We start from the raw sequence: 15,892 nt of genomic DNA, 5'->3' as shown, positions 1-15,892 counted from the left end.
CCCACCCACCAGTGCCATCACACGTGGGTGTGACATCACGACAGCCCCACGCGTCCAGCAGTGATGTCACACATCTTATAGTGCCGTGTGTGACATCACACTGGACATGGCTGTGATTGGTGACACCAGGCCGTCCACCTGCGTGTCAGAGCTCTCACCCCCACTGAGTGACGCTGCGATGTCCCCACGGCGCCAAGGACAGTGCAGCCGCTGGCAGGGACCTTTATTGGGGCCGGGGTGGGTGGGGAGGGGATGACGCATGCTGGGGTGGTATGGGGAGAAGCGGGGGCTCCTCGGCGGCAGGGGGGCTCGGCAGGGGGAGTCCAGCAGGGCCTGCAAGCAAGGAGAAAGCAGAGCTGTCAGTGGTGTGCACGGGGCTCCTGTACCCTGCACCCAGCTGCTGCAGCCTGCTCCTTTTTCATGCTTGCCTGCACCCTGTTCCTGCACCTCACGTCTTGTACCTTGCACCCTGGTCCTGCACCCCGCTCCTGCACTCTGCTTTTGCAGCCTGCACCTTCTCCATGCCCTGCCTGCACCCTGTCCCTGCAATTTCTACGACTCCCTCCAGCCCCACCCCTTGCCCCCTGCTTGCCCCCCTCCCTGTCTGTGCAGCTGGGGCACCACAAGCCCTTGGGGTCGGAGGGCTCAGACCCCCATCCTGGACATTCCAGGATCAGAGGACTTTGGTGGGAAGCAGAACCCAGCACAGCTTGGCTGGAGCCCACACAAAGATGACCCCCTGCATGGATCACCCAGCGAGGCAGCCCTGATGGCCCTAACAAGCCCCACAGCCCCTGCAATTTGTAGCTTTATCTCTGCTTCATCTTCTATAAATTTTCACTGCAGCCCCATCATATCCCCAGTCCATTCCCTCTACATCCTTATAGAATCCTTATTGCAGCCCTACTTCAGTCCCATGCATGTCCATTTCAACCCATTGCACCTCACTGCAAGCCCACTGCATCCCAAGTCCATCCCCGCTACACCCTCACTGAATTCCAAATTCATCACTACCACAGTCCCACTGCATCCTGAGTGAAACCCAACTGCATCCCTCCTAAAGCCCCGCTGTCTCCCTACAGCCTCCCCACTTCACCTGCATGGCATCTTGGTTGCAATCCAGTCATCCCCGTTCCACCTCTGCTGCATTCCAGTTGCATCTCCAGCATTTTCCTGGTGCATTCCCAGTTCAGTCCCCAGTGCATCCCTATTCCATCCCCTCCATCCCAATTGTGCTACCAAGTGCGGTCCCACTCCATTCCTATTCCATTCCAGCCACATCCCAAGTTGCCTTCTCAGTGCATCCCCCTTCCATCCCAGGTTGTAACCCCACTGCATCTCTTCCAGCCCCTCCGCCTCCCACCCACGGCAGCACTGCCTCCCCCACCCCCATCCCTGTCTGGAGCTGGGGGGGCAGCGGGACAGCACAGCTGCTGACCCCAGGGCCATTCCTGGGGGGCCATTCCCTGCTCCCCACGCACCCCCGGCACCCCCAGCCCCACAGCCCGGCACCGTGGGCGCTTTTAAATTTCCCTTTTCCTGCCAGGAGACTGTGACACAGGCTTTTAAAAATAGCATGTGCTGAGGCGAGGCGTTTGGGGTGGTGTTGCTAAGGGAGAAATTCAATTCAAATCTAGGGCTTCGCCTTCCCCGCCGTTCCTATGCTAACTACTACGGTGCGCCCGCAGAATTAGGGCAGGCAGCGCTGCTGAGCTCCTGCAAGGAGAGCTCCATCACAGCGTCCCAGCGGGACGGGATGGAAGGAGGCTCGGAGCTGGAGAAGCAGGGTTTGGGCTGGGGATGGGGGCTGCAGTACCTAATCGCCGTTGCGGAGGTCTCCGCCGCGGGTGCTGTTGGCGCACTCGGCGTCCTTGGCTTTCCGGTCCATCTCCCCCCCCTTGATCTTCTTGCGGGTCATGTGCCCGCGGAAGCTGGCCTGGATCTTGGCCGCCGCCGCGTTGGCGTCGGGGTCGTCCAGGGGGATGTCCAGGATGTCCTCATCCAGCTTCGTGCAGGCGCCCTCCTGCCGGCAGCGAGCGGCCGTTATGGGGGCAGTTCGGGGCCTGGGGTCGGGGTGTGTGCGGTGATGGTGCGTGGTTGTGGGGTGGGAAAGGTGCCGTCGTCCCACAAAGTACAGAAAAGCAATGGGGAAATTGGGGAGATGTGGGGGAAGCGACTGCATCGACACCCTGCTGGAAACGCACACCCCGTGCACCGCATCCTGACCCCACAGCATCTCCCCAGGGCAGCGCTTGGAGCCGGGGGCAATAATTCACGCTGCCACCTCTGAGGAGTGGAAAGGAGTGAAAAACAGGGGAAAAATCACCTGCCATCCAAACGGGACCAGTGACACCCCACTGCCACTGCATCACTGCGTCACCCTGCCCTGAGCTCCTAAGGACTTTTGTGAGAGTTCTGGGGGTTCTTCAGGAGCAAAGGGACGGCAGCCACAGCATGTTCACCCACGGGAGAAAGCGGCTGGGGCTGATTCACACCAAGGGGTGGTCAGTGCAGGAGCAGGGGACACCGCAGCCGTCATGCCCTGTGCTCCTGGGGAGGGGGCACGCGGTGTCACTGCAAAGTGCTGCTGTGGCAGTGGGGAGGGTGTCGGAAGCTTAAGTGACAGAGCTGGGGGGAAATGCGATCGTTGGGATGGAAATGTTACAGCCAGAGGGGAAATCCTATAGCCAGGGAAGGAATTTTATACGCAGTGGGGAAACCCTATATCCACGGGGGAAATTCTATCTCCGCAGGGACAATTTGTATATCCACGGGGGAAATCCTGTCCCCAGGGAGGGCTTTGCCACCCCTGCAGGCAGCCAGCAGTGTTGTGATGCCGGTGGAGCAGGAGGGCTAAAAAAGGGGGAGAAGGAGGGAAAAAATGGGAAAATCGGGAGAAAAAGGGAGAAAGGGGACAGCAGTGTGCTCTTCTGGCAGATGAGCTCCGTGACCCGGCTGGGGGATTCAGCGCTGCTCACCAGGGGTGCAGCAGTCACCCCTTTCCAAAGCAGCAAGCAGCCGCTTCGCCCCTCGTCTGTAGGAAACCTTCGCTCCTCCTGGGGAGCCGTTCTGGGGAGATAAGGCTGAATAAGAGCAGAACGAGGTGTCTGCGTGCTGGGCTTGAGGAAAGGGGCTGCTGCCCACTCTGCCCTGGTGGAATGCTGTGCAAACCTGGAGGCAGGAAGGGTTGGGGTCCCTGAGCACCCCGCAAGCAGGGGCGTTTTGGGGTGCCACGCACAGGGGTGCAGCACCCACGCTCCTGCAACAGCACAATGCGCAGCCCCGCACGAAAGCAAAAAAGCAAACCACCACCACCACCAAAAAGCAAAATAATAAACATACTAATTAAAAACAATCAGAAAGCAGCAGGGTACGTACGTTGCAGCAGTCCATGGCGGTGCGGGGCTCTCGGCGCAGGTGGCAAGTTGAGCGGAGCTGCTTGCCTACGTAATGCGCTTCCTCGGGGCGCCGCTCAGCCCACCTCCCCGCCAGCACTGCTGCTCCTGCCAGGATCAGGATTCAGCTTTTCAATTTTTTTCCCCTTCTCTCTTTTTTTTTTTTTTTTTTGCCTCCTCCAATTTCTCTCCCAGCGACTCCCCTCGCCTCCGACTCCCTCCTAACGCTTAAAGGAGCCGGCAGCCCATGCCAGGGCTTCATGCAATATAAATCCCGCAACACGGAAGATGCTATCAAATATTTAATGGGATGGGGTGCTGGGCACTGTGCCCACAGCCCAGATCAGGGTGGGGGGGCTGCGTTTGGTTCCCAGCAGAGCTGATTTCGCTGTGGACATGGGGGCTGGGGTGCACCAGGGTCACACACACCTGCAGCAAGTGGGGTTGACGTGACCTTTTCAGGGTGAATTTTTGGGGGGTGATGATGTGACTTTTGGGGGTGATGTGACTTTTCAGGGGTGATGCTGAGCCCTCAGGCCGGGGGCTTCACCCCCAGCTGTGTTTTTGCAGGAGCAGAGGGAAACCTTCCCACACCAGCTCTGACCTACTTAGCGCTGGGCCCCGAAGGAGGGCACGGATGAGGATGGTGAGGAGGGCTGCTCACGGTGGTCGCACTCACAGCAGCATCTCACTCCCAATTTGGGAGTGTTTTCTTACAAAACGTTCAACCTGAGACATCTTTGGGGGTGTTGTGCCATTCCCCGGGCCACGCTGTCACCAGGAGCCATGGGGACCCCCAGAGCAGCTCAGGGGGTGCAGCCGCAGCCCCCCGCATCGCCCACCTCACACGCCTCTAATCCGGGTTTGGGGTTGCTAAGCAACCACACAACTCGCCTGTGGGCTCCGCACAGCAATGCTGGCTGTGGCCAGCCCCCAAAGCACGCTGTGGTCCCCCAGAGCCCGGTGGGGATGGGTGCCCCTAGGCAGGCTGCCTGTAGGGCTGGCCTCGCCACCCACCCGGGGCTTTTGTTGCAGCAACCTTCCCACTGCCGTCAGCTGGCGTCACTGGTGTCCCTGTCACCATCGCTGTGGTCAGCACCTCCGTCCTGTTGTCATCACTGTCCCTGTTCCTGTCACTGTCACAGTTCCCACTGTTGTTACTGACCCATCACCACCCCCACCGCAATCCCCACCTCCACTGTTGTCCCTGTTCCCATCTCAGTATCTCTGCCCATCTCACCATTCCTGTCCCCATCCCCTTCATCACCCTCATTCTTGTTCCCATCCCAACCTCAACATCATCATCATCTGCCTCCATCACCATCCTTGCCCCATCATTGCTCCTGTCTATCACTCTCTGTGTCCCCATCCCTATCCCCGTCCCCATTCCCATCCCTGTTCCTATCATCATCTCTGTTCCCACTCCCAACACTCTTTATCCCTGCCCCATCCTCTCCCCCCGTACTTGTCTGTCCCCCTCCCTATCCCTGTCCTCTTCCCCATCCCTGCACCCCTCACTGTCCGTCCTCCTTATCTCCATATCCATTCCCTTCCCCATCCCTTGTCACCATCTCTGTTCCCTTTCCCATCACTGCCCCTGTTCTCTCCCTGTCTATCTGTCCCTGTCCCCATCTCCACATCTCCATCCCACCCTAAGAGGGGTTGTGGGGGTTATCCACAGCCGCCTCCAGGTGCAAGCACTCGCAGTGGCACGCAGGTTGCAGGGCTGAGCATCCCTCAAATCCCCACGAGCTGCTCACTCCTGCTCTCCCAAGCGGAGCCAGTTTCAAGTCCCTGCAAATGCCACCTCTTCCCACCAGCGCGGGGAAAAAATAGCTGCGCTCTCAGCACCGATCTGCTCCAGCTTCCAGACAAAGGCTGCACCGCTCAGCCGGTGTTTTCAGATGGGAAACCAATCCCCTTCTCTTTTTAGAGCCTCCGGATTGATCGCTGTTTCCTGGCAAGGCAAGAGGAGGCATTTCTGGGGAGCTAAGCAGAGCCAGGGCGATAGGTGCATCGAAGGGATGGCTCCAGGAAAAATCTGTGCTAATGGGAAACTTCAAAAATTGCGGTGCAAAAAGCTCATCCCATTACCTGCCAAACCTGTAAAATCCCCCAGTGTAAGGGATCTGGGGAGCGTTTTGGCCCTGGACTCCCAGAACCAGCTCCATCCGCAGCTCCCCAGTCCTGGCAGAGTCGCTGATCACCACGAATCCCGCAGGCTGCGGAGGAGGGACGCAAAATGCCAGAACATTTCTAATCATTAGCAGCATTTTGAGCCTGTGCCAACCTCTGCCTTCTTCTCCCCGTGCTGCTGCTTACAGTGAGGGCACCCCAAAAACCATCCGCCCTGAGCAATGCTTTCCAGGCACTCAGAAACCCCTTAGCATCACCCTGGGATGCAGAATAACGCATAACCCATGGGATGGAAATGGGTGACAAGCCCCAGCTTGGGGACATGCTGGCACAACGCGGTGTTGGCACAGAACCCTTTGGGGAGCGGGGCTGGCAGCCGGCGAGGCGGCGCAGGGTCAGGGCGCAGCGGCTGGCACCAGCCTGCATGGGGTCCCCGCCAGCTGTCCCCATCCCTCCTTCCTGTTTTTCTCAGCCTGCATATGGCAGCTCCCGACGCCAGTGCTGCGAGGCGGCATGGCTTCCCTCCGCGGTGAGCCTGGGGGCCCGCCGATCCCTCCGAACCGAGCGGCCCTCCATCGCCCATCGCCCACTTTTCACCCCACTGTCCTTTTCTCAGGGCTTTGACTTTTGCCTGCATTTCACCATTGCCTCCCAAACACACGCGGGAGGACCCCAAATTGCTGCAGAGATACAGGCGCATCTCAGCCTTGGTGGGGGGTGGTGGCAGTGGAGCAATGTCACATCCCTCCTTCTCACAGGGACGATATTAAATTTTGACAACCTCCAGGGATGCGGGGCCCTAAATATAGAGCATTAAATACCATCTCGAGGCGCGCGCCTTTACAGAGCTTCTCTCCCCTCTCTCGGTCGTGCCGGAAGGGCACGGCTAACACTGAGCTTTTAGGGGAGAAGCCTCAGGTGAGAGCCGCTAATAACAGCAGGGGCCTCGGGAGAGCGTTACTGGAGGCATTTTATTAAGTTCTCATTATGCAAGCGCCTTGGCGGCAGCGCGAGAGATAATTATCCGCCCTGCGAGCCGCCTGGAAGGGAAATGTAGGTTCTTCAATCGCGGCTCCTCGTTTTGGGTCAGGACGTTCGGGTCGGGCCGCTCCCGGCGGAGCCGTGCCGGTTACGGGGCGTCCCGGGGGCCCGAGGCCGGGCAGGGAGGCTCGGAGAAGGCTCTGCGCGGCCCCCGCAGCCCCCGGCGTGCGCAGAAGCCCCGGAACGCAGCCTGGATTTTCGTAGCGGCGTCGTCGGAGCTCAGCAGGCGGGCGCGGGGACGGCGCTGCGCGGGGCGGACGCGGCTCAACGGCGGCCGGCCGGGCCGGGTCGGCCGTCAGCTCCCCGCGGGGCAGCGCGAGCGGCTCACCTGGCGCTCCGGCACCGCCCCGCTGCTCCGCGCCGCCCCGGCCTCTCCTGCGTCCCCGTCCGGCGCAGCGGAGCTGCCTGGGAAGGAAGCGCGGCTGAGGCCCGGCGGCAGGGCGGCCGGACGCCCCGGCCGGGCGCACGGGAACGCGGCGGGGCAGGCGGGGCTCACTCACGCTCCCTCTCAGCCAGCAGCGCCTCGAAGTATCGGGCGATGAAGCCCGGCACGTCGTCGGGCTGCGCCCTCAGCACCTCCCGCGCCATCCCCTGCAGCAGCTCCTCGAAGCCGCCGGGCAGCCGCGGGGCGCCGCGGGGGTCGAGAAACGACATGGCGGCCACGGCGAGCGGAGCGAGCGGGACTCGAACCCGGGACCCGACCGCCAGGGGGCGCTGTCCGCACCCGTCGGCGCCCGCCGCGCGTGCGCAGAGCCGCCCGAAGGGTTGGGGGGAGTAAAGGGGGGGGGTTGAGCAGAAGGGGTCGTGTGCGGTGGGGGGGCGAGCAGCAGCGCCCGGCCCCGCCCTCAGTCCCCGCCCGGCCTCACTCCGATCCTCGTCCCCTGCCCCGCTCCTACCGGACCGCCCCGCTCGGAGCCGTGCGGCGGCGCGGGGTCACTTAGCAACGGAAGAGCGGCGCGACGCCCTCCGCGGCCCCGCCCCCCAGGCCCCGCCCCCCGCGGCGCTCCCGGCCGTCGGTTCCCGCAGCGCGCGGCTCTAAAACGGGCCGGGCCCTTCGCGCCGTCAGCCCCCGAGCTGCTCCTGCCGCCCGTTCCTCCCCCCGCTGCTGCTCCGACCCATATTTGTCTTCGGGAGTTTCTGCTCGCCCTCCCCCTTCGCGCCGTGCTGTTGCTGCTCCTCTAAGGGGAAACCTGGGCTCCCCCTACCCCCTCCTTTGGTCCCCCCCCATTGCCCGCTCCTGCTGTAACACCAGGACGAACTCTTAGGAAAGGAGCACTGCCCGGCACCACTCACTAAGAGCACAGTTTCTTTTTTTTTTTCTTTTTTTTTTTTTGCAGGAAAGATGGAAAGATTCAACCCCAGTGCAAAAGAAAGGTGATCTCAGCCTGCCCCACTACAGCCACCAGCACACCTGTAACAAAATCAAAGTTTAATGACAACAACCAGCACTGCTGCTGTGGAAGAGGACGGAGCTGGATCCCAGCAGAGGAGCTGTGGCCAGGCTCAGGAGTCACGGGCATCTTCATCCTTGGCTTCCACTCCAGGCTTCATTTCTGGATGGGGTTGGAGGAAGAAGACATAATTATCTCAGCCTTTGAACCACCTCAACCCAGCATCCTGGGCTTTTCTCAGTCAACTAGCCCCAGAGCTGGCTGTGCTAGCCCTGCAGTTACCATGCCAACAAGGATGCTAAATACAGCTCAATCTTTCTTTCTTTCCATATTTATTCATTTTAAAACCACAGACCGCAGGCTGCATGTTCAGGGCCAGGAAAAGATCGCAGACATTCTGGCTCCCACCCTGCCAGGGATGAGCTGTCTTGCAGAGCCCAGAAACCACAGTGAGCAGCTTGAGAATACAGCAAAGAAGGTGCCCCCAGCTCCCCAAAAATCCAAACGTGAGAGAAGAAGCGTTGGTGTCTTGGGAGCCTGCCCACCACCCCACTGTCACAGTAACAGCAGAACATCACACCAGCACCCCAAAATTTAGTTTGCCCCCACCCATCAGTAGGCTGGGTTGTTGTCTTCGCCAAAAATGAGGACAACCCCCAGCCCCCCAATTAGCCCAGAGTTTGGGTTTAAGCCTCCAGCTCTGCAGTCTTCTCAGCAAAACTGTTCCTATAGCAACTCCTGCCCACGCATGGGCTCGTGGTAGCGTCGCGGCCCTGGCTGCCAGAACCAGTCCCTGGTCATAAAAAGGGAAGATGGAACCATCAGCCCCCTCAGCAACCCTCTGCAGCACCCCAGTCCAAAAAGCTTAAAGGTCTTGGCAACAGGTTAAGGGCCAGAGCAGACAGATTCTGCCTCACCCCTAAGGTGGAATGCAAAAATGCAGGTGCTGAGAAGACAGCAAATAGGTCATCTCTACCCCAGAAACACCAAGGAACCTACCGATGGCCTCGCCATTGCCCAGGGGCATACAAGCCTGGTGTTTGGGCTTGGTGGCCTCCAGCCCAGCCAGCAGCGTCATGAAGTCAACAACGGTGTCGATGTCCTGCTTCTCAGCAGTGGCCTCCCGCAAGGCACTGACAGCACTGAGGCGGCTGAAGGACGTCAGCTCGGAGATGTTGGCCCGGAGGAAGAGGAGGATGACATTGAGGTCGTTGATGGGACAGGTAAGCATCTTGCGACTGAGAAGGTCAAAGGCAGGCAACATCTCATAGACGGAGAGCAGCCCTTTGTCCCACTGACAGAGCCGCAGGGCACTGTAGATGACGACAGGCATAAGGAGGACATACACACCACCAACCGTGAGGCTGATGAGCTGGAAGACAGAGAAGAAGACCAGCTTGCACGGTATGAGTGGGGGAACGTGAGGCTCATCCTGGAGCAGCCCTGTTTTGATGGAGCAGCTGAACTCATCCTGGAAGAAGATGTTGAGATGGAGGAAGACCAGGTAGAGGCAAGTAGCAGCCAAGAACAAGAGCAGGAGGAGGTTCCTCAGGAGGTAGATGATGACCAGGGAGTGGGAGTGCTGCTTGCAGGCAAGGTAGCGCTCCAGCAATGGGAACTCAAAGTACCTCTCCTGGCGAGCCCTGGAGAGAGAGTAGTGAGTTGGAGCCACCCCACTGCTTCACCAAAGCGAGTGAGGAGGTGACCAAAGGCAGTGTGTAGGGGCTACGACTGGATGCCTCCAGCACGCTGCCTCACCTCTCATACTCCTCCCAGAACTGCTCCGGATCATCGCTCGCCTGCTGGACCTTCCTCATGTGCTGCACCAGGCGCACGGAGCGGTTGTAGGACTTGTCCAGCTCATCGATGATGAAGAGGAGGTCAGAGTGGAGGGTGGGGGAGGCTGCATAACGCCACAGCAGGTAGGGCAGATACATGAGCACTGCCACCACCAGCAGTGAGTATGGGAAGACCTGAGGGAGACCACCTCTAGGTTAGGGTTCCCCAGGAGAGAGGGATTTTAGGGGGAGATGAGGTGGCTCAGCTACTTTGCCCTTCAGGATCCAGCCCCGCCAACACAACAGCAGGACCTGGTAGCACCCAGTCACTGAGGTGGTAGCCCCATGCCAGCCCACCAGTGTACCTTGAGAGCCCAAAGGGACTTGGTGACAGCACGTCCCTCAGCATCGAAGCCATGGTGGAGAAGTGAGTCCCAGCAAGCTGTGTCAGCATAGGCAGATTGCTTCCCCGTGAAGTTGGAGGGTGAGAAACAGCTGATCTGTGAACCTACGAGGAGGAGGGGAGCTGAGCAGGTAGGACAGGGCTCTTTGTAGCTATTTGTCCCTGTTGCAGTGTTTTCTGGCTGTCAGAGGGGCAAGGGCTTTACTATTTCTTGAATGTTTCCCTTTAAGCACAGCCACAGGTTCATAGCAGGAAAATTTGAACCAGACACAAACCAGCACAAAACCAAACACTGCAGGGCCACATAAAAACAGTGGCCAAATCCAGCTTTAGCTCAATGTTGTGATGCACAAAACAGGCTGTCAATGAAGCTCTGTGCTGCTATCACCAGCCTGCTCTCATTATCCAAGCAAGCACCAAACTCTGGGACAGTAAAATCCCCAAAGAGTCCCAGGGAAGACCTCAACACCCCACTGACACCTCCCAACAAAACAATCCTGCCTTTCTGATAGGAGCACTACAGGGTGCTGTGAGCAGAACAGCAGGTGAGAGGACGCATGGCTACACTCAGAGGGCTACCAGCAAGCAATTAAAAAAAAAAATAAAAAATCAATAAAAGCTATTACATCAAACAACAAAACCTCATCAGGTTGATTAAAATCAATTAAAAAACAACCAGTAATCCCAAGACAGAAAATTTAAAACCCCCAAAGTGGGATTTCCAAGCTATAATGTCACGCCAGTGAAAACATCAGGCTTTTACAGTTCTCACCACCCTAAAGCTGTCCCAGCAAGGCATGTGATACAAACGCTGTCCCCACAACTCACCAGCAGAGAACTCCCGGGCGAAGGCCAGCGAGACGAGGAAGAGGGGCAGCCCCACTGCGACGAACTTCAGCACGCGGTCGCTCGGCAGCTCCAGCCGCAAGCCTTTGGCACGGGAGCTGCTGGGCTCTGGGAGGAGGGCATCTGAAAGCATGTACTCGGCAGCCGTGTGTGACAGGGACATTTTTCTCTCCAGGAAGGGCCACGCCACGGGGAAATGGAGTCCAGTGCTGCTGCCTGGGGGTCCTGGTGCTGTCTGAGGTGCAACTAGCGTGGCGAGAGGCTTTGTATGGCTGGAAACATTGCATGCCAAGTGCTACCAACCAGGCAGCTGTAAATGACAGCTTAGATAGTGCATTAAATCAACTGATAATTACAGGGGAAGTCTTTCACTGGCAAGAATGCAAATGGCATGCCTCAAAATAGAAAAAAAACCTCGCAGTCACAGCACCATGGCCAAGGCAGCATTCCAGCCCAGCCACCATGGGTCCCAGCACGGACCAGATCCCCGTGGTTTTACTCCCCTCTGTCATAAGTAGATGTATTTCCAGCAACATGTTTGTGGGGCGTGGGGCTCCTGAACTATTTTTACTTTCTGTAACAAGCAAGGATGGGGCATTACCCTAACCAAAAGCCCTAGCCAGGTACAGAGCGGCCTCATAGGGTACAAAGAGCCCCCTTCCAACATTCCTGCGTGTGCCAGGGCTGCTGGAGGAGGTCCTGCTGCTCAGTTCCCAAACCTTGGGGACAGGCCAAGTGGCACCAGGAGCTGAGAAGACATCAGTAATTGCACTGTTGAGATACACACCAGCTGTGGTTCCCTGTGTACCAGCTTTGCAATCTCCCCTTGCTCACCCTCTAATCTGGCTCCAGGGAAGCGCAGTGGGGACAAAGCAGCAAGCTCCACTGGGACAGGGATACAAATATTGGGATCTAGAAAAAAACAGTATGGAAATCAGGAGTTGGTGAGATGGAACAGAGGACAGAAAAGCTCCCAACTCTGCCAACTCTGGCAATATGACTGCTGCCCAAGAAGCCAACAGCCAAAGCCAGGAGAGCTCTGGGTTGCTCAGCCAAGCTGAGGGGAGTCCCTGCCATGCTGTGGCTCTGGGCAGCCTCTCAACACAGCCAGCACTTACAATCGCTGCCAAGTTTTACTTTTACTGTGTTGTTTCTGTTTTTTTGTGTTTTTTTTTTTTCCAGACAAAGGCAGTCTCCAAATTTGAGTGCCAGGATGTAAGATAGTACAGAAGGGCTGAGCCAAGGAAGTCCTGAACTGACTTGCATTACACTCAGAGCTGTTCAAAACCTGCCCAGGCACTGAGGTCCACCTGCCCTGACCACAGAGAGCCACACAACCTTCACTTTTGCAGAAGCTGGGTTCTTTATTGGACAGGGACAAGTTCAGAGCACAGAATGGTCAATGCCCAGTTTCCACCCAGCCTCATCACTATAAACAAGAGTGCACCCACCACGCTTTCTGCTCCAGATCAGGTATGGACTGTGGACAAGAAGTGCGCAGAGGTTAAGCCAGCAACTCCATTACCCGGAAGGCAAGGTGTCTCCCAAGCAGCAGAACACAAACCTCATCACGCCACTTGCTGTGAGTGAAACACCAATGCAGCATAGCTGGATCCAGCACTACAGTGTGCCAGACGTATGGAGATGCAAAGGATCAGTCCTGTTGACAAGCCACGCTCTACTCCTTAGCAAAGTCCAGCTCCAGCTTCCTCAGCGTCCTGTGGAAGAAGCTGGGTGGCTCACATACAAGGTCTATCTGCTTGCTCCCATTGGTGCCCAGCGGCAGGGAGAGGCGGTAGGCATGGAGATGCAGGGGGAGGTGGCGAGACTTGCTCTGCTGCAGCTTCAACCTCTTCAGAGTTATTTCAGGAAGCTTCTGCATTGAGGACAGAGTGGTGTGAGGACAGCCCTAACACCCCTTCCATAACCCCATGTCAGCAGCCTGGTCTCAGAATCCCAGCATGTGCCACCAAGCAGCTGGTGCCTTCTCTGCCCTGCTCCATGGCACGGTATCTGCCTTACCTGTGGTGCCAGTTTGCTCCAGTGCGAGTATTTATGATCCCCCAGGATGGGGCACCCCAATCCATAGGCCAGGTGAACCCGGAGCTGGTGTTTCACTCCTGAGATAACAAGGAGAAAAGGAAAAACATCACATCTGTCACACTGGGCATCAGGTCTACACTCGCTACCCACCCAAAGCACCCTCATGCTAGGTAACCTTGTGCTGAGAGCCCTAGCAGCAAAACAGCACTGGTTCCCAGAGCCTTGGCCATGTTCTACAGCTTGTTCCTCCCTCTAGGACTGCCCCTGGCTGTACAGAAAGCAAAGCACAGGAATACCTGGCTAAGACTCACCTGTGATGGGGTGGAGCTCCAGCAGAGAGCAGGCAGATGAGCTAGCCAGAACACGATACTGCGTCACAGCGTTTTCAGCATTGCGGTTCTTGCGGATTTTCAACACCTTTCCATCCTCAGGAGACATGCGGTAGTTTGGGGCCAGTGTCATCTGAACCACAGTAAGAGGATGAGCCCAGGGGAAGGGGAAAACAGCCCCAAACTGCAATTGAGAGGATACTTGCTCACCTTGTAGTGAGGTTGGTGGCTCTGCACCTCCCTCTCCACCATAGGAATTTCCACAATGCCCTCAGCAGGGTCTGGGCTCCCCACACTAATTGCCCTGCAAAGGAAAAGCAGAGGTCTGCATGATGCTGCTACAGCCCTTTGCACATCCAGCAGGATAGAAACTCTCCCTTACCCCTCACTTTTCTCCCCAGGAGAGACCCCCTTAACAGGGGACTCAAGCATTCATAGTCACACAGACAGTGGGATTGAGCGTACTCTCATCAAGTGTGCTGACGACATCAAGCTGAGTGGTGCAGTTGGTTCAAGGTCAGGTTGGATGGGGCCTTAGACAACCTGATCTGGTGGATAGCAACCCTGCCCATGATCTGTAATGTCTATTCCAACCTAAACCATTGTAAGATTCTATGATCAAACACCCATCACTTCTGCAGAGTTCCACATCCCCATATCTGCACAGTGGTGACACTTTACTGCTTGTCAAAGATAATTTTGGGGCTCTGGCCAGTCTAATCTAATGGTTGGTAACCCTACTTAAGGTAGACGAGTTGGAACTCAGTGATCCCCTGAGTCCCTTCCAACCTAAGCCCTTCTATGATTTTTCCTCCAAAACCTTTCCTACCAGTATATCTTTTCCACCTGGCGAGTTTTGAAGAGGAGCCGGATCCTGTCTGCTGCCTCTCTGCTCCGTGCCAACACCATCAAACCCGTTGTCTCCTTGTCCAGCCGATGACACAGGTGCAGTGGTTCAGCTTTCATGTTCATCAGCATCTTGGCCAAAATTGGCAGCACATCAGCAATACAGTTCTTGACCCCAGGGCCACCTGCAAAACCCAGACAGGCATTCACATCCCTGTCTAACTTCAATGCAATACAAAGGGACACGGCAGGATCTCCCCACCCTTGCTATTAACAGTGATCAGTGAGAGGGGTAGCACTACACAACTCTGCTTAAAAAATCAAAAACAAAAGCACATCAACATGGAATCACTAAGATAGAAAAAGACCACTAAGATCATCTCATCCAACTATCAGCCCATCCCCATCATACCCGCTAAACCTTGTTCCCCCGTGCTACATCCACTTTTTTCTTCAGCACTTGCAGGGACGGTGACTCCACTACCTCCCTGGGCAGCTGGTTCCAATACCTCACTACTCCTTTTCAGAATAAATTTTTTCTAATGTCCAACTGAACCTCCTCAGCACAACGTAAAGCCATCAGCTCTCATTCCATCACTGTTACCTGGGAGCAGAGGCTGACCTCCACCTCACTACAACCTCCTCTCAGTGAGCAGCAGAGAGCAATAACGTCTCCCCTGAGCCTTCTTTAAACTAAACAACCGCAGTTCCCTCAGTTGCTCCCTGTAAGATTTGCACTCTAGACCATTCACAGCTCTGTTGCCCTTCTCTGAATGAGCTCCAGAGCCTCCACGTCTTTGCTGCAGCAAGGAGCCCAACAGTGAACGCAGCACTCGAGGTGTAGCTGCACCAGAGTTCTGTAGGCACAATCACCTGCTCCTGCTGGCTGCACGTTTCTGATACAAGTCAGGATGCCACTGGCCTTCTTGACCAGCTGGGCACAATTCACCTGGCTGTCAGCTACCGCTCCCAGATCCTTTCCTTCCTTGCAGCTTCGCGCTCTGCCCCACACCCGTAGAGTTACAGGGTGTCGTTGTGAGTGGGCACTCAGTCTTGTTGAAGCTCGTCCCACCGGCCGCAGCCCTCCGGCGCAGCACGAAGCAACGGGGAACCGCCGGTCCCTCACCGTGCACGGGCAGTCCGTAGGGCTTGTTGAGCACCACCAGCTCCTCGTCCTGGTACACGGCCCGCTGCCGGAGCGCCTTGGCCAGCACGTTGTGGTGCACCCGCTGCAGCGCGGCCAGCTGCCGGGCCCGCCTCCGCGCCGGCTCCGCGGCCACCTGAAGGAATGGAGGAAGAGAAGCGGATGGAGGCGACCGGGCCCACGCCGCGAGCCCACGTGCCAGCTCCCGGCCGCGCTCACTTCTCGCTCCTCCTTTTTCTTCTTCTCCTCCTCGCTCCGCTTCGCCCGCAGCCGCTCCGCCAGCTCCTGCGCCCGCACCGCCCCCGCCGCCGTCCGCCGCAAGGCCTCACTCGGCCGCCGCCACAGCCGTCCACTGAGCGCCGCCATTTTCCCGGCCCTCCTCCGCTCCTCCCCTTCCGCCCGCCGGAAGGCGGTGCCTCAGCCCAGCGCCCAATGGGAAGGGCGGGGGGAGACGAACGACAGCACCGCCCGCCATTAGGAGAGGGCGAGACAACCCTTCAGCCCAGGCACCCAATAGGAGGGCAGAGGGAGACGAGCGAC

The 15,892-nt window shown here is 57.6% G+C and overlaps 3 protein-coding genes across 5 annotated transcripts; all 3 read right to left on the bottom strand.

Annotated features, from left to right (window-relative positions):
* Positions 1-208: 208 nt before the first annotated feature.
* NRGN (neurogranin) lies at positions 209-7,269 on the bottom strand. The gene is made up of 8 exons (XM_031599686.2): positions 7,073-7,269; positions 6,901-6,977; positions 6,664-6,816; positions 5,490-5,617; positions 4,413-4,531; positions 3,379-3,521; positions 1,817-2,023; positions 209-333 (listed from the first exon to the last, which is right to left on the bottom strand). The coding sequence occupies exons 1-7, from the start codon at positions 7,224-7,226 to the stop codon at positions 1,817-1,819; spliced, it is 981 nt and encodes a 326-aa protein (XP_031455546.2). The 5' UTR covers positions 7,227-7,269; the 3' UTR covers positions 209-333.
* A 79-nt stretch (positions 7,270-7,348) lies between these two features.
* Positions 7,349-12,642, bottom strand: PANX3 (pannexin 3). 2 transcript variants are annotated; one of them, XM_090123714.1, is made up of 7 exons: positions 12,555-12,642; positions 11,825-11,902; positions 10,973-11,262; positions 10,107-10,249; positions 9,722-9,936; positions 8,963-9,606; positions 7,349-8,756 (listed from the first exon to the last, which is right to left on the bottom strand). In XM_090123714.1, exons 1-7 carry the CDS (start codon positions 12,557-12,559, stop codon positions 8,650-8,652), a joined length of 1,482 nt encoding a protein of 493 aa, XP_089979840.1. In that variant the 5' UTR covers positions 12,560-12,642; the 3' UTR covers positions 7,349-8,649. The 2 variants fall into 2 exon arrangements, with proteins under 2 accessions (XP_089979840.1, XP_089979841.1); XM_090123715.1 differs by having other exon boundaries at positions 7,349-8,125.
* Positions 12,335-15,875, bottom strand: RPUSD4 (RNA pseudouridine synthase D4). 2 transcript variants are annotated; one of them, XR_004167869.2, is made up of 8 exons: positions 15,572-15,875; positions 15,335-15,488; positions 14,192-14,393; positions 13,573-13,666; positions 13,345-13,495; positions 13,013-13,110; positions 12,555-12,866; positions 12,335-12,470 (listed from the first exon to the last, which is right to left on the bottom strand). XR_004167869.2 is itself a non-coding variant. In XM_031599698.2 (7 exons), the coding sequence occupies exons 1-7, from the start codon at positions 15,716-15,718 to the stop codon at positions 12,669-12,671; spliced, it is 1,044 nt and encodes a 347-aa protein (XP_031455558.2). In that variant the 5' UTR covers positions 15,719-15,875; the 3' UTR covers positions 12,335-12,668. The 2 variants fall into 2 exon arrangements, 1 of the variants encoding a protein (XP_031455558.2); XM_031599698.2 differs by having other exon boundaries at positions 12,335-12,866.
* Between the last annotated feature and the right edge of the window lie 17 nt (positions 15,876-15,892).

This window comes from Phasianus colchicus, chromosome 23 (genome assembly GCF_987193195.1).
Source record: "Phasianus colchicus chromosome 23, bPhaCol1.hap1.1, whole genome shotgun sequence".
Lineage (NCBI taxonomy): Eukaryota > Metazoa > Chordata > Aves > Galliformes > Phasianidae > Phasianus > Phasianus colchicus.
The sequence above is the reverse complement of the archived record's forward strand: the minus strand, read 5'-3'. Positions and strand labels throughout refer to the sequence as shown.

Coding starts and splice junctions, on each gene's coding strand:
- NRGN (XM_031599686.2), bottom strand. CDS start 7,226: ATGTCGTTTCTCGACCCCCGCGGCGCCCCGCGGCTGCCCGGCGGCTTC. Junction 6,817..6,900: donor GGGCGGTGCCGGAGCGCCAG/GTGAGCCGCTCG, acceptor CGCCCCGCGCAG/CGCCGTCCCCGCGCCCGCCT. Junction 4,532..5,489: donor GGATTTTACAGGTTTGGCAG/GTAATGGGATGA, acceptor GAACTGTGACAG/TGACAGGAACAGGGACAGTG.
- RPUSD4 (XM_031599698.2), bottom strand. CDS start 15,718: ATGGCGGCGCTCAGTGGACGGCTGTGGCGGCGGCCGAGTGAGGCCTTG. Junction 15,489..15,571: donor AGAAAAAGGAGGAGCGAGAA/GTGAGCGCGGCC, acceptor CCATTCCTTCAG/GTGGCCGCGGAGCCGGCGCG. Junction 14,394..15,334: donor CTACGGACTGCCCGTGCACG/GTGAGGGACCGG, acceptor TGGGTTTTGCAG/GTGGCCCTGGGGTCAAGAAC.
- PANX3 (XM_090123714.1), bottom strand. Junction 10,250..10,972: donor CGCCCGGGAGTTCTCTGCTG/GTGAGTTGTGGG, acceptor TCCTCCTCGTAG/GTTCACAGATCAGCTGTTTC. Junction 9,607..9,721: donor TTCTGGGAGGAGTATGAGAG/GTGAGGCAGCGT, acceptor CTCTCTCTCCAG/GGCTCGCCAGGAGAGGTACT.